The sequence below is a fragment of the Excalfactoria chinensis genome, chromosome 6 (assembly GCF_039878825.1).
Source record: "Excalfactoria chinensis isolate bCotChi1 chromosome 6, bCotChi1.hap2, whole genome shotgun sequence".
Lineage (NCBI taxonomy): Eukaryota > Metazoa > Chordata > Aves > Galliformes > Phasianidae > Excalfactoria > Excalfactoria chinensis.
Genome location: NC_092830.1, coordinates 30,924,309 through 30,952,033, shown reverse-complemented (window position 1 = coordinate 30,952,033; position 27,725 = coordinate 30,924,309). Strand labels below are relative to the sequence as shown.

General features: G+C 40.4%; 1 protein-coding gene across 1 annotated transcript in view; it reads right to left on the bottom strand.

The window, feature by feature from the left end:
* Positions 1–19,357, bottom strand: part of TRUB1 (TruB pseudouridine synthase family member 1) — a 31,994-nt gene extending 12,637 nt beyond the window's left edge. Inside the window, exons 1-4 of the mRNA XM_072340459.1 lie at positions 19,178–19,357; positions 18,961–19,056; positions 15,678–15,733; positions 2,999–3,080 (exon numbers count right to left, since the gene is read on the bottom strand). Of these exons, the coding sequence (XP_072196560.1) occupies positions 2,999–3,080; positions 15,678–15,733; positions 18,961–19,056; positions 19,178–19,310 (367 nt within the window). The 5' untranslated portion in view covers positions 19,311–19,357. The remainder of the gene's footprint in view (positions 1–2,998; positions 3,081–15,677; positions 15,734–18,960; positions 19,057–19,177) is intronic.
* Positions 19,358–27,725: the final 8,368 nt, after the last annotated feature.

Genomic DNA, 27,725 nt, shown 5'->3' with positions numbered 1-27,725 from the left:
CTAACAAGAATAAGCCTGCCCTCTCCACTACCCTGACTGCAAACACCAAATATTCTCATCTACCACATCCCAGAAGACAAGATTTTCTAGAAGCTGGGCTCTGCACTTTCAGAAGAGGTTAATGAACTTTTGCCCTGATTCAGGACTCAGTTTGTCCCACGGGACAAATGCATCCCATCCCCAGGAGTAATGACAGCCCTAGGTTCAAACAAAACAACCGCAGATGCTCCGTGTGGGCACTATTTGAAACAAATTTCATTCATCGCTATTTTCTAAATTTCTTCCTTAACTCTTACACCAACATTGGCGTTCCACGATGTCTGCATAGACTGTTTCTTCCACTGGAACATCCCCTGTGATTCTACCAGCACCCAAAACTCCAATATCCTAAAAACATCCAGAATGCTTTGGGGCTCCTAGAATGAAAATTTTCAAGAACAGCAGTGCTTCTGAGTACTGGTGACTGCAGAAACGTTTTCCAGTTGCAATCATATAGGAAGCTATAGAAGTTACCAAACCAAAAGGTGCCAGAGCCTCCAGAAGCCACCATTTGATCTTACCCTGTGTTTGCTGACAAGCCCTACCAAAGCAGAATACAAGGCCAGAAGAATTAGCCACAACTGTCCAAGGAAACTACAGCAGCTGGCCTGAGTTCAATCTGGCAGCATGTAACTACAAACAGACAAGCAGAATGCTGAAGGGACAGCATTTTAAAGTTTGAGTTGCATAATCAGCAGAAACATGGAAAAAGCCCTGAGGAGTTCTGTTCCCAAAATCTGGAGTCTGTGAGCAGCTGGGAGGAAGCGAGCTTCAGAATGCACATTCCTGTTTGTAGTCACAGAAAGGCTACAAACACTAGAGTTCCTAAGAAAGTATCAGGGAAACACTAAACCCTTTCTGCTTCCAAAGTCAGCAATCGATAGCCTGGGAGCAGCATGAAACCTTAAGTAAATCTCATGTGATAATACAAGTTCTCTCTCTGTTAAAAAAATGCAAACAAAAACTATCAGAAGTCCAGGAAGAATAAAGCCCAAGCAGTTCTCTCCAACACATCCTTCACTATGATCAACTTAGTACACAACAGTTAGCTTTCCAAAGTACTGCCTAGAATCACCTCAAGGACTACAATCTGACACTTTCTCACAGGAGGCAACTTTCTTCAGGCACTTTATTCTCTGAGTCCAGTGGAGTCATTACAGAGCAGGTTTACACATCCTGAAGGCTGTTTTACTGCCCTCTCCTGCTCCAGGTCCCAGCCCTGCATTCTGCTGGCACTGCAGAGCTTGCATTCCCTAGCAGATGCTCAGCATCTCTCAGGAACCATCTAGATGTCAAGAAATGCTGAAAATTGTCTCAAACGTCTTTTGTGTATGCTCCTGAAGTAGCAATTAAGATTAGAGGTGAGTGAGTTACCCAGAAAGCCAAGCTTTTTTGAGAAAACACTGGAGATGAGAAATACCTGCTTTACTGGAATGTAAGGAAGGAAAGTGAAAATACACAGGTAGCATGGAGAAAAGGAAGGAAAAAGGAATACACACGTTCTCTAATCCTTCTTTAGGAAGAATTAGAATCTGATTTGAATAAGGAATGCAACAGACCAATTTCATAAGCATTCCCTCCTGCAAAAGGAAGCCGTGTCCCCAGTCCAGTACTGTATTGGCCCACCAATGCCAATACTTTTCGTGAAAGCACATGTTGAGCTTTGCCATGGGACTGATAACGGTTCAAAATGACAAGCAAGTCAAAAAAAAAAAAAAAAAAAAAAGGTTGTTTTTAATCCAAATCAGTTCCCCAATCTTACATGCCATATAGTCTACCAAAAAGCTAAACCAACTTAACGCAAGATGCAGCACAGAGGCAGAAGGTACTGTAACAACAGCTGCCATTGGAAGAAATGCTCATGAAAACACTGAATATTCTGTGTGCCTGAATCAAGTCAGAATTAAAAAGCAAGAGTAGTGTTTCATATAACTTAATTTTTATTTTTTTTAAATTGACCATGGGGGCTTCATTTACTTGAAAACGTAATCCACAGTTTCTTTGTGAGCATTCTACAATGAACACTCAGTGTAGCAGAGCTACAGCATTCCACTTTGAGAGTTAGAAAAGACCAGGAAAGCATTTACCAGTCATCACCAAATATTGGCAATTAGAAATTCTCAATACCACGCTGCCATTCAGGTCTTTAGAAGCTCAAGAGAAACTCTGAAGCAAAAGCAAATGATCCAACATCTCCAAATAGCACTGCCCAGCAAATAATGCAATTTGGATTGATTCATGAGTTTTAAGATGGACAAACTCATACTTGTATGCCTTGTGTAAAAGAAGGACTACAGAAGAAAGGAGACTGGGGTTGAATAATGGAATGCAAGCCACCTTTTTCATCACTGTTATGTATTCCATATCTATTTCGTTCTTAAACCCCTGTACTGTGCTCTGCGGGTCAGAAATGTTCACATACTAAAGTTGCTAGGACACAGACTGCAAGCAAGAGCAAGATTTGGTAGGTAAACATATGTAGTGGGAAGCTTATGCCATCCTCATTTTATGTCACAAAGTCTGTAGTTAAACAGACATCCTGGAGGGAAGATCTGAGTACTTTATTCTTCTACCGGCCTTGAAGGGTGTTACTAAAAGAGGACTCATGAGACTACACACTGAAAGAGGAAAATTTTACTGGACACAGCATGCCATTTGTCAGCCTGCTCAAGATTTAAAATGACACAGTGCTGCTCAATTCTATTTTCTCCCTCTTAATCTACTGCCTGTACTGATTTCTTCCCCCACCCCCACCAAGAAATGAACACTCACATTGGACATAATTGCATGAAGCTGGACTGAATTAGATGAGCACTGAAGTTGAAGATGAAATAATCTTAGTTTGATTTCACATTTAAATTTAATTCACAGAGCCCCAAAACATCATTTCCACTCTTCCATGACATAGTCCGTTTATGCCTTCAAATAATACCAAGCATATTGATTCATTTGCGATTACCATAAGGCTTTTCTTCAGTTACTTTTCCTGTAGCATCTAACGTATCAGTGGCTCTGCCCAGTAGTCCAATGGCAGTGTACTTCTGGGAAGGAAAAATAAAAGAACAATCAGATCTTCAAGGTTTTCTTTGGTGTTTGTTTGTTTGTTTTTTTAAATTCTTGCAAAACAGTAAATACCTCAGACGAAACCAGGAAGAATTATACCTTTGGGTAAGCAAAAGTAGAGATAAGAGGGAGCTCAAAAGACGTTTGAATGCTGCATTACACGGACCTATGACTTCAGTTTTAGAAAGCCAAGGAAGAAACAAGTGATCTGACTCCTAACTATAAATACATCATAAAGAAAACTACAGCATGCTAAAAACCAGAAAGTCTCCTTAAGGTATCATATATCACTATTTAAGAAAGCCAAGTAGAGTACCTTTCATGCACAATTTTTCTCTTCTTTCACCATCTTTTTGTTTGTTTTATAGTACACAAAACTTCACAACTTAAAGCAAAACACCACTTTCAAGGTTCCAAGTTACAGCATTACAACAGCTCAGTTCCAAGATGTATCGATAGACAATAGCCTAAAGCCAGAGGAGTTGTGAACACCTGGAACACAGTAAGGTCGTTATGCCTAGCACATGGAGACTGAGGCCACTGATAGACATCAAAGGCTTCAAAGAATACTTCTATTTCAGGACGTTTCCTCAAACAGCTATTGCCTAAAGATTTATCTTCAACATGTATTTGTAGCTTGCAAGCACTCAACCTGTTCCCAGGACAGAAGCTCTAGTCCATATTGCCATATTTTCCTCACAACTACTGCCAGGCTGTGGGCATAAGACAGAACCTGCTGAAGCCGGCAAGGTTCAATTAAATCACCACAGCTGAGCAAGTAAGAATTTTACCAAGTCACAAAAAGACACCTTTCAGAACCTGGTTGGCCAAATTCGATTGGAACACACCCAGACAGGTAGAAGCACTAACATTTTACAATTTGATGCAATTCATTCTTTTACATATCCTTGCAAAGGAACCAACAAGATCAAGCAATAAGAGTGTGGGAATACAAATCATACCTACAGAATGTTACTACTAAGACATGTCTTGATTTTGTTCCATGTGACAACCTGCCACTTGAATGTATTTCTTCAAGCAATTGCCAGTAAAATGGAAGCAGCAGAAATAGACAAGAGGCAGTGGACTGCAGACTTCCCTATAAAAATAGCTGTAGCCTTAACATGCTAAGCAAAGTATACTTTTTTCCCCAAACACTGAAGGTGACTAAATCACCAGAAAACTGCAAAATCAGGCATTTAAATATCTACCTGTAATTTGTCATGTTTACTTCTGGAAAGCATGGAAAAGAAAAGGAAGAGTAGATGAAGGCTTGAAGGCCGCCTCACAATAAACACCTTTACAGTACATCATCTGCTTTTAGGACCATAAAATTGCTTGCACTCTGAGACATTTAATGATCTAGTTCTTAACTTTAATAGCACAGCTAGAAAGAGACACTATTCAGCAGTTATTTCTAGAGGTTAATAAAAAAAATGTGAGAGGATCTTAACAATTATAGCACAGTGAATGATCTGAGCAGTTCGAGGGAACTTAAAATCTGAAAACTTCGTACCTCTCCTGATTAAACATCTCCAAATGGAAGTACTGATACTACTTCATTTTGAATGCACTTTTTCTTCCCAATTCTGTTTTGGGTCAGGCTGTCTGTTTTAATAATAAGCTTCACTTGATCTCCTAGCAGTGGGCAGGTAATACGTTTATATGAAAACCAGAAACAGTATGAACCATACAATCCAAAGCTCAACACTTGACTTGCCCTTTGGTTTCTGAAAAAAAAAGACAAAGCCATCCTTAAAAAGACAGCCAAAAAAAAAAAAAAAAAAAAAAAAAACCAAACAAAAAACACCGAAAACCCCTTAAAATTAGCTACAGATTGTCATTCCTCAGAGGAGCCTTCAAAGAGTAACAAAACACTCAAGTCAGAAATACAATAATCCACTAAGAAGGGTAGAACAGGTCAGGAAATTAAGAATTACAGTTGCTTTACATATCAGTCTCTGGAGCATCCTTGGACATCTACAATTATACGCCATAATTCTTACTAACCACTTAAGGTTTACTTCCCCTTTGTTAGTATACAGATCCAGGCATCATAGAAGGTAAGATGAGAGTCCAGATTTAATCCATCATTCCTCTTATTTTGTGTCTAAATCCAGCATTCACTCTCTCCTTAGCCTCTAACTCACACAGCCCCGCAACTGCCCAATGGATTGAGTCATCCAGCAAGTGTTTGGTGACCTTTCCTCACTTGCGTTGACAATCATTTATTTCTTCCGGATTCATAAAACATATCTAGCAACATTCCTCCTGTGCTCTCAAGTTACAAATCCCTGCAGGAACACAGCTGGCAACGGCTCACAACAATGCTGACTTCAAGGTAGTAGATCTTGCAGGCAGTGGAAAAGCCTTACAAATCCAGACTGCAAGAGGAAACAACCCAGCTTCTGCAGCCTGTCAGAACACACTGCCAATGGATAGCCCTTATGCTCCTTCCCCCTGCTTATCTCAAGAGATCAAGACTCAAATGTTTTAAAGATTAAAACCAGCATCTCAGCTTCCCCTTATAGGAAGCTACAGTATGCAAGCATGGCACATTAAAAGCTAAGATGAAGCACTTTCACTCATATCCTGTATACACTGCAGCATCATGCATTAATTTCAACTTCTAATGGTGTTCTCAGTTGTCCCAAAAGCCTTCCAGGAAAAGGAAAGTATGAACACAGCAAGAGAAAGGACAGGGCTTTACCTGTACACAAATTTAACTGTGAGAGGAAGAAGAGGAGGAAGAGCCCTCTCCTATTCATGAGTTTCTGCAGCCACACAGCTCTGAAGGCCCTGGGCTGACTGCCAGGCACGTCTGCCCCACTTATCAGTGTGAATGCCAGACAGACGTGGAACGGAACTTCTCCATTTTAATTGTTAATATATCAAAGAGCTTTTTTTTATTATTATTTTGGGAAAGAAGCCAGACAGTTGAAATCATAAATTACAACATGTTTAAAAGCTTTTCTCAAAAACGGAGAGGAAATGCTTTGGAGGAACTCTGCAGAAACAGAGTTATGAAATAAGGTCACCAGTAGCTGTCAGGAAGATTTTGAGATGGCTCCCAATGCAGGAACTTTGAAGCAAGGCAAACTCCTACAAAAGACAGTTCAAAAGAGTTCATCCAAGGATGACCCATTTTCTAATCGCAGCAGCAACTGAACACAGAAGTGTAAAAGGAAAATAAATAAAGACTCCGGCCCACGTGCAAGAGACTGGAAGCCAAGAAAGAGCAACCAGAGCTGCTAGAAACAGAAAGTCAATTTATGCAAAGTGATGTCTGCGTGTGGCTGACAAGTTTGAAGGAACAACAACAACAAAAGAAAACCACAACAACAGCAAATCAGAAAACCCAAGTGCCTCAGGGAACATGAATGAGATCAGGCAAGTTACAAGTAGTGCATTGGTGTCTGCTCCATCCAACCTACAGGCCTGGTACATGCAGTGATATTTTTGTAGGCTTAGGCTAGTGAGGTATCAAAAAGGCTGTCAACTCTCAGTTTTAACCCGACATTCAGTTTGTGTGCCATGACATATAAAGTACAACTAGCATGCTCTGGATTTAATAGTTGCATAATTTCTATTTGCTCTTCCCATAACATTTGAAGCTACCAATGGTTTCTAGTATGCTAACATCCAGCAAAACAGAGAGTACACAAGATAGACAAAAAACGCTGAAAGAAAAGAAGGTTGCCATAGTTTCAATTATTTTCCAAAACAAAGCACTCTCACTAAGTAGATTTCAATATATTAAAAACAAAGAGCCCTAATCTCTTAAAAGCAGGTTGCATAGAGGCAAAATTAAGGCTGCGGGATTAGGGAGGAGCTCAGTATTTTACGATAAAACAAGTTCAAAATTAACAAACACTAAGCATGCCCCCTTAATACACACAAACATTGCAACTTCTCCACCATCCATTTTTATCCTAAAAAAGCTGACTTTGTGCTAAGCCTGCACTAAATTTTATTTACTGCCAGAAGCTGTAATTGTACTGTCATTGCTGAAGAACTATCTGATCTTTACTCGTGGACTAACAGGATTTTCTGACCTCTTATGTCAGCTTATTTAAAGAGTTCAAGCACACGGGGTGATGGGATTTCAAAGTGAAGGAGCAGAACCACCAGTAGGAGGGAGCCCAGAGGAGATGCTTTACCTGGAGTTGAGAGAAGACGAAGGGGTAACTGAAGAAGGCAGCAAGTTTAAGTTCTGGTGTTAGGTGGAGGGGAAGAAAGCAGTGGGAGAAAAAACAACCAGACACCAAACAATCCCAACAGCAACAGGAATACTTGGTCTCCCTGAGTAACACTGGTCCCCCTAGACAACATCATGGCTGTGTGTCACTCATGGAATCAACACAGGCTCATAATACCCAAGGGGGCACTGAAGGCTCACATGCAGTAATGGCTGCATGGAAACCAAAGTCTATTTATTCAAACCTTCCTGACGCTGTCTGTAGGAACCTATCACGCTCACCAAAGTATCTCAGGCTGGCTCTTAAATTATCTTTTCAGCTTCAGTACCTGTTCTTTACCCATTTCCTCATTCTGCTGTCTAGCACCTACGCTGCAGAGCATACAAAATAAACCCGGACAGCCTTCAGCTCCCAGCTGAGAAACAGTTTTAAGCAAATTCATAATTCTCTGCCCAGAAATAAGACAGTATCTCCAGAGGGGGTAAAACTTCACACACATAAAATTCACAGATAAAACTGAAAGCAGGGAAGCCTCTGGTGAATCCAGACATGCTGCAAGCTCTAAAAGGCAGAGCTAAGAGCATCTCTACGTCACCTGAAGGGAGCACTACAGACAACAATGCAGAACAGCTGTTTAAACCTGTTAATGTTTTTTTTTTTTTCCCCCTCCTTTGACTTTTAATAAGAGAAAAGGCCTTGCCATGTTGCTGCCCTGGGTTTGTTTTTTATGGCTTTTTTTGTTTTCTGAATGAATGAACATAAGGAAGACCTGTATGTGTAGCACAGACACACACAATTATAGGAAGGTCAAGAGAGAAAGGGCAGCACTGACCTCTCAAATGAAAGAAAAGGCACACTACAGCACGCTCCTAGAACATTCAGCATTTTTTGTGGAAAGAGCTTCTGCAGCACAATAGGTGCAATATTTCCAACAGTTTAAAAAAGTGTGAATATTAATAGAGCATGGAGCTGAGCTATTAATAGCTTAGGCCTCTGGGGTTAACATAAAAGAGACTTGAGCAATACACAGCATTTTAAGCCAGCTTACTAATGGTACTGCAGCAGGAAAACTGTCTATACCATCTAACAGCTTCTTGCTCTACCACTGTGTTTTGGGGATACTGGGCAGGTAAGGAAAGAGCAGGTATTCAGATCAGCTTCTTTTTATTATTTCTTAGGAAAAAAAGCAGGCTAAAAGAAATATACCACCTGATTGAAAAAACAGATAATTGACAAGGCTACCAATGAGTATTTGGCAAGACCACTTTTTCCAGGTACTGCTTCAGCCCTTCCCAATTTCTGTATGCTTCACTGTGTGGGCTTCACATTGCTCAGTGCATCTTGTTTTGCACAGACACCACTTCAAGTTTTGATAACACCTTCTGCACATTCTCAAAACACAAAAACAACATAACTCACGCAGCCTCCCAGCCACCTTCTTATGCATCTTCCTGGTACCAAAATAAGAAGGAAGACTGTACTTCCATAAACTGACATTGATCTTTAGTTTATATCTTGGGACACACAATAATATACACAGGACTGAAAAACATGCTGAGTGTACATAAGTGAGCCAGACGCCTCTGGAAAAAGGGCATGGAATTATAACAGCAAGTTCTCATTCAGCTAAGATTTTCAGGTGTTAGTAGTGGTTAAAAACAAAAAGCAAACAGTATCACAGCAGGATTTGGCTACAGCTGTAATAGACTACAGACATAAGCAGGACAAGTTTTTGTTGTAGAGATAATGACTTTCACCTAAGACTTCCTTCTGTATTTGCACAATAATGTACAAATACCACGTAACAGAAAAGGCAAGACTTTTCTGCCCGGTTATCTGCATTTCAGGAATGCAATGTACATTACTGAATACACAAAAACAATACCTAAATGGATGAAATTAAGGAACCACTGCATGTCAGGATGAATCACCCAGTCCACAAGGGCTGAAACACATCCATCTGCCTGTGGGTTAACACTGTCCATAAAACAATCACTCCTCCTCTGATCTGCCAGTCCTGTTACTCAAGGGAAACCAATAAAACACCTTTCAAAACAAGTCTGGGAACTGAAATTCATAACTCCACTGGGCTCAGAAAAAAGTTGGGCTCAGTAGAGATGTTGGATTTATGGTACAGTGTAATGTTACCTCACACTAACCCCCCTCACATTCCACAATGTATAATACACCAGGCACTCTCCTTCCCCTAGGAGATAACCTTATCTTTCTTTCCTCTTCCACCCTCCTTGTAAGGAAATAATAATTTCTTTGGGCTTGAACACAGGCAAAGTACTGGTGTTTTATGTCACTGCGATCCATACTGTGAGCAGGCCACATACAGCACTTTTTTGCTCCTTCTTCTATCTCTGTACAAACAGATTCAGTCAGACCCTTAATTGGGTGAGTGGGATAAAACAAACAAGGAGTTGTGGCAATAAAAGGGTGGGCACCACAGAGTGAAAAAATGAGAAGGTGTTGATTAAAAATTTCCATGTGAAAGCGCTGGATTGCAATCTGACCAGTATTACTTGGATTCCTCCAACAAATATAAATCACTGGGTATGGAAGTAGCACAGCTTGGAAACAGAACAACCAACAAGAATGTGAAGAACCACCCAGCAAGCAACAGCAATGCCCCAGCCTTGTGACTGGAAGCCTGGCTCACATGGTTGTGAACAAGAGCCTTGCTACCCACATGGGATAAGTTGTTTTCTTACTCCATTTTATTAAAGCAGGTCATGAAATGCAGCCCATCTGTAAGTATGGAACAACCTTGGGGTGCTACCTGCTGGATCTGCCTGCCCAACCAAAACTGCTGGTATACCACAGGCATGAGCATTAATGCATTTTCTTTCAGAAGTGGTCTGAAATGCACCTACCTCTCAAAACATATCTGAAATCACATTTAATTTTAAAATCCATATCTTCTATTTCAGACCCAAGAAAGTGCTTGCACGTTCAAATGCTGGACTGTCTTTACTATACCAAAAGATCTAATAAAAAAAGCATTACAACTACCCACAAACCTTGCCCTTCCGAGAGAATGTTAAAAGTATCAGAATACAAAAAAGAAAACAGAACATCCCTATGCACTGTATGAATACATAGCTTTGATCTTACTAGCTCCAAAAGAAAGCCAGAAGAGGCAAAGAGCTCTGCTGGTGATGCAGAAAAGAATTTTATATTTAAAAGAAGAGTACACACAACCAAGAGGATCCTTCAAAAGGAAAGTCAACTCTCTTTTCTTGCACTCACAATTCACGTACATGAACCAGAGCACAAACTGCTTTAGAAATATATTTTAGAATAGTGGCAAAAAAAAAAGCCTCTTTAAAAAGAAAAACAGGGTTGCCTAAGATTTAGTACTTATACCAGCATGTTGTACATATTAATGTGAAAACACACAAATGTTGGCAGAAGAATAGAGTTCATGGAGATCCTGAGTTCTTATAAATCTCAGGCAAATAGGTAGATAGAGGAGAAAAAAAAAAAAAAACACCTATTAGAGTTTCCACTAAGAAAGAGGTCCCAGAGGGAACCCCACTGTATTCCTGGATATCAAACTGCCCACGTGGGGCTTTGGTGTCTAATGAGCTGTAAGCAAATGAAGTCACAAGAAAGGGCTTCATTAGTTCTGTTTCTTACAAGGACTAGTAGATGTTCTTTTCAATGCATTATTAATTGATCGGACTCATTACCTAAAGATGGAAGTGAATGACTTAATAAACAAATAAATTCAATGGAGAAAGCTAGCAACATTCATGTTTGAGAAGGGATACAAATTAAAGCCTAATCTTTTAGGACAGTAAGACAATCACAGGAAGAAAAGTGAGGCAACAACCTTTTTCATGGACACCTTGTTTTGTAGCATCTGGTCTCAACCCCTGGGAGAAACAATTCTGCAATACACAAATTCTAAGCCACAAATTACATCACAAGAAGCAACTTACATTGCTCTGAACAACCTGATCAAGCTGTAGATGCCCCTAATCATTGCAGGGGAGCTGGCCTAGGCAACCTTTAAAGGTTCCTTCAAATTCCAACAACTCTATGATTCTCTGCTTCCAAAATTCTCATATGTGATGTCCAATTTACTCTTACATACACTCTATCCCTCTTTCATGGGATAGAAGTTTAAATGATAAGTATGAAGGCCTGATCAATGAACTTGTAATCACTTCCTATCCAGGATTCATAAAAGCTAAAGTTTTTCCAATTATAATAAGTCTAGATTGTCACATATCACTGACATATCCTTGTTCTGTTCATATTCTCTTTCTAGCCCTTGCAATGATTTGGAGATTATGTTTTACTCTCTCCAGAGTTTCTTTTTTATTATTATTATTATTATTATTATTATTATCTATTTAGGATAGTGTTCTATTCTGGAGAAGCCTGAACTTTTGACATTGGATTTTCTATTTTAAGTACTCCATGCCCAAACTTGTGCAAACACCAAAACCCCCTCATGTCACTGAGCTCTTGCGGTTTTGAACCATGACATTATTGTGCACCCTCAGATGAAAATAAAGTATGTGTGCCTTCTGCTCATCAAGAAGCAATGATTTCAAGCACAGTTAGATGGACGGCCAAGTCCTTTCCTCATTCACGCCTTTAAGATGCAAATAAAATGCTTGGGGCAAGCCCAGATGCTACCTCACTGAAAAGGATGTAAAATAAACATGGAATTAAAGCCTAAACATTTTAATTATCCAGTTTTATCCCATCTAAAAATAAATGTTGCATTGTTGGAAGACATCTCCAAAAAGAAAGCACAAAGGAGAATCACAGTTCTTATTGCTATTCCTTTATTTTTCTCTTCTGGTGAGTCCCCAGCTATTTCTCCTCATTGTACCAACATTCCAGCACATTCAAGGAGATAAAAGGTTATAAAACATAAGTACCGCTTGGGAAATTGTGCTAGTAGCTAGCACTCTCTGCTCCTTTTGTCCATCCCAAAAAGCCACTTCTGTGTTTTGTTTGAGACAGACCAGTCACCCACAAGACTGAAACAATTTATCATAATGAAAATTACTCATTTTCCTGGTGAAGCAGGATATTGTTCCTCATTCTACTGTCTATATTTTGCAAACACAATAAAATACTCCAAATAATGCAGTGAGAAAAGTCCTGGCAAGTCCAATCCCAAAATGTGATATATAAGAGCAATTCCTTATGGAACTGGTATTAAATGCTCAGTATTTATCTTTCTCCAAAAGGATTCAGTTCTTCCCTCTCACTTGAATCACTTGAAAAATAAATAAATAAATAAATAAAGCAAACAAAAACTAAACCAGCTTACATATATTTTTAATTCTGGATAAATACTAAGAATTCAGTGAGGTCTGGAATGTTACCTACTAGGTATTGCCCTTGGCTAGACAGCTGTATTTGCTTTGAGTTAATTCATAAAGAGGTCAAACCAACAGAGCACCAGCTGAGAACTCAATCTACAGTGGATGAGTAACACTCCCTGTATAATGTGCATAAGTTGCAAATAGAGTGATAATGTTCATAGCTGCCACATAGAGTCAGGAAAGTTTCACACAACGTTTGAGGGAAAAAAATACAGAAACAGTCCAATCTCTGGCAGAGCCACCATATGGAGTTTACTGCAGAAACATACGTTTTGGCCACTCAGCATAGCTCTGCTGCCAACAACGATAGACTGAACTGTTTCTTTACAAGATACATTCCTATAATGAAACAATAAATCCTAACCAGAGACACCCAACCAGTCCAGCCAAATCTTTATCAAAATAAGCAGAATAAAAGAAAAGCTTCAGCACACACTATAGTTTCCACAGTGGTAAAAAGATGAAATCAAAGTAAACGTTTATAGCATAAGCATAAAACATTTTTTAAAAAATCCTCAAATCTATGCAGACAGCTGTTAATTTATCTGCATCAGATCTCTTGCTAAGATGTGAGCCTTTATTGTATGCATGGTCAAAACCAAAAGACAGCTAGCTGCCTGCAGCAGATGCATCAGCTTCCTCAAGCCTCCTGAGTTACCGTGAGCCAAAGTCACCAAAGTATAAATGGAAAGTAAGAAAGCTGAAGCAGACAAGCTCCAAACAAAAGCTTATGACTGCCATGCCATCTGGCACAGATGCTAGCTACTTTACACCCACTGCCACACCAGCACATGAACAGTTGCAGATGAATAGTAGATCTGCCATAGGGATGCATCTTCACTCATTCACAAACAGTCTGCACTGACCTGATGCCAGGTGAGAGTGGATCTGGCTGGAAGACGCTGATGGAAGGTCCTCACCCCTCATTTCTCCTCTGTGCCCATTTTCCATTGTCCTTCAATTGCAGCCCTAAGCCTTTCTGAGCTAACAGGTCACAAAAGAGCTTGTATGTATGCTCTTCTGTCAAAACAATAGAAACTACTTCATCCACCAGAGCTCATTCAACTGAGAAAAATCAGTTTAAGAGGCTCTTCAGGTGTTTAGAAATCAAGAACTTTCACACATTCACATGTGAGGACAATTTAACTGAATTAGTTCAATGTCTCTCTCAAGTTCTTAGAAGGGAGACGTCAAGTGATAGAAAGTTAGACTTACATGGGAAAATATAGCACTACAAGATAAATCATTTCCTAAGGAAGGCTGGGAACTCACTTCTACTTGAAAAGCTGGGCCATCGTCCTATTTCTCGGAACCAAGACCAGTCTGCTTTAGGCAGATATCTACTGAAAAAGGTCACAGGAGACGGATGACACATAGAAGTATCAACTAAGCCAAGGCCAGAAGAATTCTAAATCTGAGATTTTAAGGCAGCTGCAACAGGGGGCAGGAGGATACAAAAGTGTTAATGAAACCTCCCAGAACAGCAGGCTCAGGTAGAGAAGCTGCTACAAAAGCATTATTTACTGTTGCAGCATGCTTCTTCATGGATGCACTTAGGTTCTGTTCACTCAAGTGCAAGCAATTAGGAAGCAAGAACTGGTCAGATTGCCATGAGAAACACAGGAGCTGACATCAGCTGAATTGCTGTTCTTTATTCTTGGAATTGCAAAGACTAAAACTGCATTTGACTTTTTTTTCCCCTATTCAAATATCTATTCTAACCCCAAATTAATTTTAATCTCAGTTCTGCCCATAGCCAAGGAAAGAAATGCAGATGTCAGTAGGTTTTCAGAGATAGAAATGTGTGTTTTATAAGAAATGTGATGTCTGAACCATTCAGAACACATTTTCAGAACACGCATTGGGATTTATCATCTAACTTCTCAACTGTAAATCCAGCTGCTTACTGTATATTTCAAATAATAAATGACTGAAGTCTGGTCCTATACATCAATGCAAACCTTTTCCAGTTTTGGATCAGTCTCTACAGCTTTTTGACCTAGCTGTATTCTCTTTTGTCCATATTTTTTCTGTTGAGTTGAACTGAAGATTATCAATGAAATTCCACCTCAGTTTATCACTTCAACACCTATAGATGTTCATACCAGAAGAGAACAGGAAAAACAGGAAAATAAAATGCATTAGAAAGGCTATCAATTTGCTGAGCCTACTATTGACTTTCCTGGAGTACAAGACAGGAAGGCTTAATTGATTTCTCTATCTGTCAGCCTTACCTAAAATTCTCATTTAAAAGTAGTGGCCAAAACCACAGGATTTCACTTGCAAAGAAGGAATCAACACTTGCAGATTATTCCTGGAGTACATGCACCTGCTCGGTAAGCAATACCCACAATTTGGAGCACTCTCACCAAAGTCGCAGCACAACTAATCAAAAGCAGCAATCAACAAGATTGCTATCTGCCAGGACTCCAGTCTGGTTTATCTCATGCAGCCAGAAGGCTTTTGTTACCTTTAACTTCTTACATGCGCTTGTCCATGTGTTTGTCGATCACCTGTCTAAAGTGGGCAGAATCTGAAGTGAAAGCTACTGTCACAAACAAGACATAATTCCAAAAGGTGCCTCCTGGCATTTAAGAAGAAAGAAACATCATCTGTTACTGTAAGCTAAATCATAGTTTTGCTATCTAAATATATGAGAGGCAACCAGAAACTGAACTGTCATACACAATTACCCTCCAAAAGTATCTTTTATAGTGCCATTTTTATTATGGCTTTTCAATCTTTCTTTGTTGAAAACAGCAAAATATTATAGCTATCTTCCTGCAAATTAGGAATTAATCCTTTATTAACACTCATCAGCAAAACAAATACAAATAGAGGTTTTTCAATGACTGGCCCAGACATGAGTCTAAATACAGAAAGGAACAGTCGTACTTATTTACAATAACTATACTGGACATTTCAGATATTCGTATGTTGGTGCAGCTCTTCCTTGAAAGAAAAATGGAAATCAAACTAAACAAACAAGCACTAATACAGATCATATAACATTCCTTACCTTGGAACCTGCCAATATAGTTTTCAGCAATTTTGTTCCCTTTCCAATACCAACCACTGCAAAGACAGAAAGAGAAATTACACATCTAAACCAGTTTTGCATTTCCCTTATTCAACACCATGATGACAGAAGCTCTGATGTTCAAAATGTGGTACTAGAGAAATAAAGAAGTTTACAGCAGAAGACAAATAAGCTTCACCTAGTTCTCAAAACGCTTTAATTCAACTCCTAGATTTATTTATCTTTTAATCACCAGAGAAACAGATAGTGCAATTAACCCCGTCTCTCATTTGATGAAAGCTTTGGCTCGCTAATAATGAATCTGGACTGCATTGCAAGTAAAATAGGCCTTTCAAATGCTGATAGAGGCAAAGAGTAACACAGCCAAGATAGCATAATGAAACAGTTTATCGGAGTCACAGCAACAAAGCAAATTAACAAAGAGGTCCAACCAGGCTGTCAGAAATCTTTCATAGTCTGGTCCCCCTATTATCGTATAGGTACAAACCATTGTTTTTTCCATCCCAAATCAGTATTCTGCAAAGTAATTATCAGTCAGGTCTTCTTAAGAGAAGCAGATGGGAGTAGGCGGTATTTTACATTTTACTTCAAAGCGTTTTACAACAAGGTGCTTGCCTTGGATAAGCCTATTGATTTGCTCCACATACAGCAATCCAAAGAAACAATGACAACAGAAGGAAGATGAACAGGGATGAGTCAGATACATTGCCACAACACACATCTCTGAGAACATCACCATACCATCTACTACAGTTCATTGCAGAAATTCTCCACTGTGTCACATCAAAAAAGAAAGAAAAGAATGAAAAAGAAAGTGTTGATGAGAAAGTAAGGAATTACTCCACACTTCTTCTACTATTAAATGACACAGGCTCACCTTCACCTTTCCTGAACTATAAAGGGGAAATTCTTTTCATATACAAGCTAAAGAATACATAATATCTTCTGTCCTTGGTTTTAATAAAACTGTAGGAGTTAAGTGAATTTGAAACAAATCAGTTTTGTACTCACTCGAGTCAAAAAGCCAGAAGCATCTAGCTTGGTAATGACTATTTAAAACAAACAAACAAAAAAATCAACCAAAATCACATTTGTGCTCTATTTCTCAATCTTAACACTCTTGAGATTCATAAGACTTATCCTCAGTAATTCTCCCCTTGCTCCTCAGGGTTTTTACAGTCACACACACCCTCGTCCTTGCACTTCTGTGTACCTTCAGTTCAGTCTGTTCCTGTCAAATTCACCAGACAGAGCTACAGCAAGGCTGAGAAATGGAGATAAGCTCACATAAAACTTTATAACCAGGCACTTTTCTTGCAACACACTGACATCACTCATAACTTGGATTAAAAAAATACCTACTTCAGTTTCAGAAGTATTGCCACTGCCTCCTTATACATGGCTTAGATTTCCCTAGGACACAGGGCCCCCCAGCACAGGGCTGTCGTTTGCCACCTGGTCCATAAGTTGCCCATCATTTGTGCCATACATATCACTGACCTCTGCCTCCAAATTTCTTCCTCATCTACACTTGCTGTGCATACAAAAAGTAATATTAAAGTGCATCTGCCCAGTCATTTGCAGTACATCTCACACACCAAGCAAGACTTTGTATCAGCAATTCAAATGAATGAAGTTGCAGATATGCAACTCGTGAAACAATGGGAAAGAACAAAAGGTTATACATTTCAGAAGATAAATACTTTATTGTGCTACAATGCACAAGGAAAGATAGCTTCCCTCCCCCTCCTACCACACATAAAAGGCAGAATCAAGTCATTCATAAGATGTGTTCTATCACATTCTTCCTTTTCTCCTAATCATCTTAACCAAATCCCCAAGATATCCCAACACATGGCCTTTCCTGCTCCTCTCTCGTCTTGTCTTTTCCAATCTAACTACCATTGATTTTCCTCTGTGTGCTTTGTATGGCAGTGGAATGAAACATCCTGTGCCTTCTTAGATCGATCTATACCATATTAAGGTGATGCACTTCTGTCTTTACCAAGCATATCAAGCCCAAGTACTTTTTGTCATACCACATGAGCTGGCTTTGGAGACTGATGGATAACATAGAACACTAGGAGAAGCAATTAAGGATGACAAGAGATTTTTCTTCTCCTCTGGATCAATGTTGTTGACTTCCCACAATGAACAGTAGCATGCTCAAAGGGAACATTTGCAAAATGGAAGCATCCACTTCAGCCAGATACACAGTATTCTCTGGTGAGTGGTCACACAGCACAGGAAGCCAGAACAAGAACAGTTAGTGCTTCCCATCCTGCCCAAGAGAGGCATGTTTCAAAACATTTGCAGGTGACACAGAACAATTATTAGCATATATAGACTTCTACAAGCAACAATCTCCACAGACATTCCCTGAAAGTATTGTTCCTATTAAAAGTAGGACAAGGTGGGATGGTTTTAAACTGAGACAGGGGAAGTTTAGGTTGGATATCAGGAGGAAGTTTTTCCATGCAGAGGGAGGTGATGCACTGGAACAGGTTGCCCAAGGAGGTTGTGAATGCTATCCTGGCACTGAAGGCCAGGCTGGATGCTGCTCTGGGCAGCCTGGTCTGGTGGTTGGTGACCCTGCATATAGCAGGCAGGTTGAAATCAGATGAGCACTGTGGTCCTTTCCAACCCAGGCCTTCTATGATTAGAAAGCAAAACCTCACACAGAATCACAGGGGTTGGAAGGAGTCTCTGGAGATCATCTCATTGATGACTGGTCTTTAATGAGCAAGATAGGACAGCAAGCAAAAAACACTTCTGCACCGAGCCTCTAGAAAACAGCACCTGAATTGCTGTTACTCATTTTTTATTTGACAAGTATTATAACCCCCAAAAGTTCCCTCAAAATCCCAGAAACATATTAAGAACAAATACTTCAGAAAATTCTGATGGCTATGAATCCCCAGCTTAACTAAAAACAAAACAAACCCATATATTTCAGAGAAAATATGGTGGATACATGGTGGGATGTTGAGTAACGAATGTGTGCCATAACCAACAAAGTTGCTTATTTCAGGAACTTTGAAACAACATGTACAAATGTAAAAGTACACAAAAAGGAAATGTAACCCAGGGCCTGAATGTCAATGTAATGTAAACATAACCCATTTATACAGACAAATGTAACTCCAGTAACCCAAAGCCACAGTGTCTGCTGCATGTATCCCAAACCACCACATGTATCCACATGTAGGCACACACGTGCTTCCCATGCTCGTGCTGTGACTGTATTTGCACTTCTCATTACCCAGAACTCCTGTTGCTGCACTGTCCAAAGTTCCACCATGTCCAATTTTCAAGGCTTGCCTTTTTCTTTTGTTATTTTTTGTTTGCACACCAGCTTCTGCAAACAGAAATGGAAAGAAAGCGTTACAAAACAACCTCAGGACCCAGGAAGGGGCAGGCAGATCCCTCAGCTCAACTGCCCGTCCCACTGCCACCCAAAAGCCGAAGCGCCCACCTACCAGCCAGCAGCCTCTCCTTCAGCAGGTTGAGCACGGTGGCCGAGGTGGGCCCCTTGGGCTTGTAGACAGCGAACAACCCGCTCAGGGAGAAGAGCTTCTCAGCCGACCTGCCGCCCAGCTCCCCGGTGGCCATGCTCCGAAACACAGCACGCCTTCCGCCCCACCGCCCGGAGGACTTTGGGAAACGTAGTCTGCAGTGAGGAGGGGCGGAGCGCCGGGTAGGGGGGTGGGGACAGGCCGGGGAACGGCGTGAGAGCGATTGCTGGGAGCTGCTGTGTAGTCAATTAAGGCGAGTCCTTTAAACGCGCACAGAGAGCAGCCAGAGCGCCTGGAATCCCTACAGAGCATCAGTCGAAGCCCGATTAAACGCCCTTTATCAAAATATGCTCCATCTGGCCCCAGGAAATCATACTGGGTGCTGGTATCAGGGCTTCCTGGCTCTGCCAGCTATGCTTACAGGGCCCGACTTTTAGTTAAAGTTCTGATAACTGCAAATCTGAAGCACTTAAGTTATATTTTGCAGTGGTGTGCAATTTTCACTGTCCTATGGCATAAGCAGAAAGACACGTGGCCTTCTGATAAATGGTCTGCTGCTGTCCCTCCCCCTCACCCATCACAACATTAGGCACTGTACCTTCCTTGCACAACTTAAAGAATGATATTCTGCTGACTGCTTGCTCAGTCCATTAATCTTCCTGCCTTCCCGTGTGTCCTACAAGGAGGTATCATTAAGGCAGGCTCTTCCTTCTCACAGCAGTGCAGCACAAGGGCTTTCCTCTTCAGGCATGACTCGTGCAGATTCATTTCTCTGACAACACTTCCCAGAGCAATAAAGCAAGTTATATGTGAGGTATGCAAGAGTTAAAGCCTGGTGCCAAGGTACCGAGAGCCTGGATGCTTCATTCATTCATTTCAGTTATTCGTTGGTAAGAGCCTGCAGGAGAAACCATGAACAGACACAGTTACAGGGAAGTAAATACATGTTTAGCTAAGAGCTAAGTATGTTCCCAGAGCTTCCCAGAGCACGAGAAGCAAATATTCCTACTGAAGTCAATGGCTGTCTCTGCATAAGGCAGGACCAAGGCCCACGTGTGCATGAGCACTTCTTCAGCCAGCTCTCCCAGTGCCTGCTCACACCTTCCTCAGTAGCCCCATGGAAATCCAGTGCTCCAGCTGTCAGCACTAGCAGTGCCCAGCAGCCTCCCCGACACACTTCTGGTACATATTAGTGATGGGCTCTTCTTACCAAAGAGTTTGTCTCCAGGACAAACAGGCAGACAGGGTTAGAGGTGCCCATCAAAACCATTCCTTATTATTAAAAGAGTTGGGTATCTACATAAGCGCTCTGGAGCTATCATGCAAGATTTTAATTATGCACCTTATTTGCTTAGATCACATTTGCATATCTGTAATCTAGCTGTGGCAATATTTGCTGCTACTTGAAGCTGTGAGGGTGAATTCTCAGGTGAGTGGCACACATGGCCATCACTGCAGGATATGGAAGCAAGGTGTCGGAGTCCTCCATTAGACAAAATGTAAACAAACAAACAACAAAAATACTTTTTATGAGGTTAGCAGAATTGCTACTGATTGACATGATGTTAAAATTGAAGCTGCAGCATGGAATGCATGTGGTAAACTGTGATGGAGTTTCTCTTGCAGATGCAGCTTAGGCTGACTGTCTGAAAAAGAAATAGACTCACAAATGCACTGCTAAAAAGTGCTTAGTACAGATTGCTCTGTAAGAGCTCAAGCAAAACTATTTAAACATTACTGTTAAGAAATAGTGCAGCAAGATTCCAGACAAGGAGACTGCAGACCACAGGCTGAAATGCAGACCTGTCAAACAGTTATTCCCAGTGCTATCTGTAGGTTGGCAGGCTGCTCTGAAGGCATTGCTGAGGAGCATGGGGACATTGCACAACAATGAGAGCTCCTCTACTGGTGTGTAGATGTTCCTAATGCAAAGAAAACCTCAGCTTTCCAATTACAAGGCAGCGGACAGGACCTGTGGTAAATCTCTCTGCACTGCCTGCTGCTAAGGACTGGCCTAAGCTGAGAATTGTCCAAAATGATTTGTCTGCTGTAATTACCCTGACACAGACAAAGGGCATGAGCTGAAGGTCAGTGTCTGACCTCAGTACAGTTTCCACAAATTACTAACAGCCTTTTTCTTCTTCTTTATTTTTCTATTGAGAACAGGTGTTTAAATGGGTTTCAGCGACTCCTTCCTCTCAGTTTTAGGAGTGAGCAGCAAGTTCTTGTAGGTTTCCCAAACTCCTGCATCAGCAATTAAAACCCAACACTTTGTTACCGCAGCAGATGGAGTCTTTGAAGGCTTAGAAAGAAGAGGTTTGCTTTGACTTTACCAGGCATTGGAAAAGGGCCCAAAAGAAGAAATGTGAGAGACTATTAACGACTGTCAGTATTTCAGTTAGCTAGAAGGATGTGAGTGCATAAATCACATGTGGCATGCTTCGTGGGGCAAGGTTATTCAGCATTCAAAATGGTGGGAATGATGTACCAAACCGTTCATCTCCAGGGCATCATTTCAGATTTGCCTCATGTTGCTAGTGATTAAAAGTCATTACCATCTGCTCAGTAGCCTATTTGAAATGAGATGTTTATCTCCAACAATTTCTAGCCAAGCCAGGATCCAAAACAACCAAAAGCATTATTAGAGTTGCTGGTTTTATTAGCAGCCTTAATAAACAGGCTCAGTAAAAGGCTAAAAGAATGTTGTTGCTTTATGCATGAAAGTTGGTAGATCTAATAGAGATGGGCCAAAAGCTCCATGCAGGTCACCGGAATTGCATAGATCAGTTCCTCGAGGATCTGGTGCAATTATGCTTTATAGAGAAAAGATAATGTAGGAGACAATAGTAGCTGTACTATGTGCAAACTGCTGTTGCAGGAGATGAATCCTTTGCTTCTTTGTGTAAAAGAGAGATGCAGCTCTTCCTTCTCCACAAAAAAAATGGTTACTTCCCCTGTCTGCTTTCAGACTGACTTCTTCTGAAGTGATCACAGAATCATAGAATGGTTGGGTTGGAAGGAACCCCAAGGATCATCAAGTTCCAACCCCCCTGCTACAGGCAGGGCCACTGACCTCCAGATCAGGCACTAGACCAGGCTGCCCAGAGTCCCATCCAACCTGGCCTTGAACACCTCCATGGACAGAGCATCCACAGCCTCTCTGGGCAACCTGTGCCAGCACCTCACTGCTCTCTCTGTGACAAACTTCCCCCTGACATCCAAAAGTGTTGTTTACACACCACCGCACAGAAGAATACGATGCTGGATTTCAGCTTTTAAAGTAGAACCATCAGCACAGGGCCATTTCTGTATCTGTATTCAGTAAGTCACTTTATGAATCCAGCTTAACTCTGTATCCAAATCAGCACAGATAATTGTAGTGAGGTCAATCACAGTTTGTATTCTCCCTGTAAAAACAGAGTTGCAGCTGTGTAAAAGTATAGGTCCTCCTCAGGACCGCTGTCAGCCAGGAGAATTTTGTCTGCATTGGGAACCATAAAAGCCTAAAGTACACAGAATATTTTTCCTCTAACTATTCCATCTGGTTGCAATAAGGCACTGATAAATAACTCTTCAACCTGTTAAGTTTATTCAGTTCTGCCTGGATGGCAGGAAGCACATACTTGATTGTGTGTGAGTGGTTTTTCTGAACAAAAGTAGGTCCTTCAGTGCCTTATTCATCCACAGCAATTCTGAAAGAAGAATGTCAATTATTGCATGTGAGGGAAAGTGTGGCAAGTGCCATACTGGAGTTAGGCTTGGCATTTTTTTTTAGTTATTGTCCCCCTTGTTCTATACTGCACATATGCAGAAGTATGTTTTGTTCAGAACAAGATCAGTAGTCTGCATTTACACTTGTTTGGATTTTACACCCACATGTTTGCTTAATTTCAGGAATATCTTCCTTCCACCTTTATTCTGTGTTTTCTGAGGACTATTTTTAGCTGAGAATAGTTTAGATAAAGTGTGAGCTTTGGTCAGCTGATTTAATGCAGTTTTACAGTGTCAAATTGAGTTGGATTCAACAGAATATAGTACAATTCAAATGTTTTTAGTTATTCCTTCTGCATGTGAAATGCAACTCTGACAGTCAAGTAAGGATGATCACTGATAGGTCACAAACACTGTAGAACTATGGAGAAACGTGACACAGACATGACTTAAATTCTGCCTTAAAGAGCTGGTTGCATTCACAGGTGAGGACATATCTGTCATGGACTGGGAAGTTAATTCTAAACTCTGATCCATGTCCAGGTGTGCCTGCAATGACATGGGATTCAGCACTGTCTGGAATCAGAAGAGTCAGTAATGCTGAAAGGAGAAAAATACATTGTGCAGATCTTTAATTTTGTTGCTAATAAAAGTCTCAGTAGGATTCTCAGTTCTTGTTTAAATTTGCACAGTTTCTTCTTGCAGTTACTGTCAAAGAACTAATTTTCCAAGAAGCTGCATCCTAATTAGAAATGACAAATAACTCACCAGATGTGCGTGTGGAACAACGCAGTGCAAAAGGGATTATTTATATGGACAATTCAAGTCCAAACTGCCCCCTGTAAATGTTGTCCATAAGGTTAAGAACACCCAGACACTCTTAAAACTGAGAAACTGCCACTGCTACACTCAGTTCAGCAAGATGAGCTGAGCTACAGTGTATACTTTTATCTGATCTGCATTTTTTTTCAGTTCAGACTTGATTGGAAGACACTGAGAGGCAGAAAAGAAAAGGAACACAAGTTTCACAAGTAGTTCAAATTGATGTTGGTTTTCTTGCCTGTCTTTGTACAATTTCCGTGTTCAGATAAGCGTGTTACTAGTGTGACCAACCAGCCCTCTAGTGAGCCATTGTCACCCTGTGAGCACACTTACATACTCTGATGAGCAATTTGTGATGGATGTGCAGCAAAGAGAGTACCTGGGCTCCCACACCCCAGTGAGATGCCCACCTTTCCTCACCTCATTTGACTGAAGGAACAGATCATATCTCCAGAAAGAAATCCACCTTCACCTTGCATTAAACTTACATCAAAGTTAAATAAATACTGTGTAATTTCTTGACAAGGGAAAGCTGAAGCCTGGGAAGTCCTCATCTAAGGAGGGTAAAGAGTCGAAACACTCCAGAAGTTTCAAGATGATCCTGATTTGGGTTTCAGATTCGGTGTGCTTGGGCTTCAGCAATGACACAGCTACCTCCTCTGCACAAGCATCTGGGCTGGTTCAAGTCCGCAGCTCACTAATGGCAGCAAATACTTATGAAAAGCATAAGATGAAGGCTGCAAGGACTCTACATATATCTTATGTACCTCTCCTGCCCAAGCAAAAGGCTGTGATAAGGTCAAAGCTCTAGCTTTGCTATCTGTTGTCCTAAGGACAAATTTAGAGACAGAGATGTGTTTTCTGTGTCCCATGGCAGGAGGGGTCAGTGGCCATTCTGGCAAGTTTTGCCCAGAACATTTCCTGCTGGCATGAGAACAACCATGGCACACCCCCTCTGTCCTCTTTTATTGGCACATTATCATCCTAAGTAAGCACAAGTAACCATGGATTAGTCCCAATTAATTCAGAAGTGCAAACAAACAAAAGTAGTCATTGCCCATGGGTGAGTGCTGCCAATTGCATCTCTAATGAGAACTCCAGAATCAATAATCAAGCAGCTCCAGGCAGTGAAGCGTATTTATAATGCATGTTATAATACTGATAAAGGGAAATGTTCCATTTACCATAAATTATTCAACTTATAATTGCTTAGGCTTTGGAGTCTGTAAAGATGTTAATTGCCACCTGTAAGATTAAATTGATGTCTGCTTTTTATTTTCATAAAGGCAGTCTTAAAATGGCATAGAGAAGACAGACAATTCTACAAATACTTTGCCAAAAATAAAGAGCCACTAAAGGTGGTGAACGTTCTGCTTTTGTATCCTGGGTTGCCATCATTAAAATGACTCTCCATATTTACCATACCTCCATGAGCAAATACATATTTGGACATAGCTGGATCAGTATTCAGCTCTATCCCAATTACTCCATTTCATTGTGATCATGGACAATGAGCAGCCATAAGATGAGGCTATTTTTGCCTGTCATGTGACGTGCTAAACTCTTCTTTACTTTTTAATATGAAAGGGAAATGGAGTCAAATACTCGCTAAATTTTCTGACATTTCTTCCAGATTTTTGCAGGTTGTTATGATTCTTTCCTTGACTGTTCTGCCAGATCTGTAACGATGCTGTCTAGACAAACAAAGAGACAGAAAGTTTGCTTTTTGTAATTGTTATGGGAGAAAGATAATGAGAAGATTATTCAGAAATATTTTTGCTTATAAAGGAGATTCCATTAACCACAACTATAAATCCAGTATCCCCTAGAAAGTCAGTCTGGACTTTAAAAACTAATTACCTTCAACATGAACTGGAGTTTAAAATGTTTGATGAGGAAAGGACTGTGCTCTTCGTGGTATCCTCATTCACTTCTGAAAGGAACAGTGCATCCAATCTCAAATGTTAAATAAATTAAAACAAAGAATACTTTCCTGTGTTAGATGTTGAAAGTCTCCTTTCAGGAAAGCTGAAATAAAGGCCAAAGTATTTTTTTTTCCCTCTTAGCTCAGAAGTTCACTTTGAAGCAGCATTCACTTACACAGCTGAAGAGGGCAATCCCAGGAGTGCTATCTGTAGAAGTCAGTGAGAGGTAAAGGATGCTCAAAATCATGCCCTAATTGCTAACTTGGCTTGAAGATACGTTCTGTGTCCTACTAAGAAGATATCTCTACAGTTTACAGTAATCATCTTGTGTAGTAATTAGGTTATGGTAAGCTGTAGTGGGCAGCACAACCAGTGTACATGTAGCATTGACAGGGGACATAAAATGGTACCGTAACAGTGGTATTTTGATAAGTCATAAATCTATAAGAACTGACGTGGATAGTGAACAAATAGATTTGCGTGACTTACTGCTTCAGGAAGAATGCTCTGGTGAAGTACCCTTTTGGTTTAAGACTTTGTGTTCGTGGGCAGGTCATTAAGTTACTTTGTTTCTGGAGTATATTCATTACTTTCAAATCCAGTGCAGTCTATTGAGTCTTTCTTGGTGCTTCTTTGTGAAACATTAATGAGAAGCTCACACAGAATTTGTCTGATTACCCCATTCATATTTAATAAGCTTGCTGCTTACACTTCAGAGCAACAACAGAAATTAGATACTGCAATACTTCAGTGCTGGAGTGACCCTAAATTTGACTCTAAATTATTCATTATACAGGATGAGTGTAAGAGAGAGCTGCCATAACCTAAAGCTTATCTAAATCATACACTGTTTAATTTGTGCCTCTTTGTTGTTGTTCTCATTTCAAAAAGTAACTAATTTTTATTGACACTGAAAAACACCCAGCTCTAATCTCTTGCAGATTCATCATCGTTCTCCCCAGAATTACTGCGGTCAGCTGAAAGCAAAATAATTTAGTTGGACTTCAGATGTACGTAGAACATGTGAGCTCTGTAATCAAATAAGACTGGGAAGATCTGTTTTGTTAAAGTAGTGATTGTATTTAGTTGAGAACATGGATTAACCAGATGTGTCCTTCCAGTTTTAGGCTTTTATGTTTTCGTTTTATAAAATAAATGTCTCTTTCTCATGGGGTTTCATCAAGAAGCACATACCCAGTGTCGCATCTTTTAGAGAGTTTAAAGTAAAGAAATCATATAAGGTTAAAGGTCTTATTTAAAAGTAGGTCTAAGCTGGACATCAAGCAGAATCTAAAATCATATTGGTGGGCTCATAATCTATTTATTGAAACAGAACTCATACCTTCACAACTGTCATACCTCCAGATACAGCACTTGGAATGTCCCACTTTTTAAATTGTATCTGGAAGCAAAATGGCAAAATACAGCTCAGTTCCCAGGTACCCCAACTTTCATGAAAGCAAAAATGTCACAAGAATGACTCAGGTAAAGACAACTCTGCAGTCTCTGGTAGAGATTTCCTGTTCTCATGCAAGTGGTTCACACACAACTTCTGAGTGTAAAGCCTTATACCAGTACAAGTGCCCAGCATCACCTCTGATCATCCCCAAAGGCACTGCCCCTGCAGCTCACCTCCAAGTGTTACCATTAGTTGGCTCACTGTCCAACAGCACAAGAAGAGTCCATTGGAGGCTCTGAGCTTTTTTGTTTGTTTGTTTGGTTTGGTTTTGTTTTTGTTTTTTGCATTCATTGCCTTTCAGGTGATGTGTGTAATAATGTTTCATTATCATCATCCATTATTAAGAAATACTGTCACACATTTAAGAGTCAGAGGCATTTTATTGTAACTCTGTTGCAGCCTGCAATGCTCACCAAGACAGATTGCAGATCCTGACAGCAGTCCAAGGGGGGAAAAACAACTTTGGGAAGGCAACACAATCTAAATTTTGTAGAGTTGAGCCAACAAACAGATGGCAGGAACTAAACCTCCTTAAAAAACACTAATCCCATGGCAATGGCTGTCCTGGTGTCAGCCCAAAACCCTGCCAAATGGA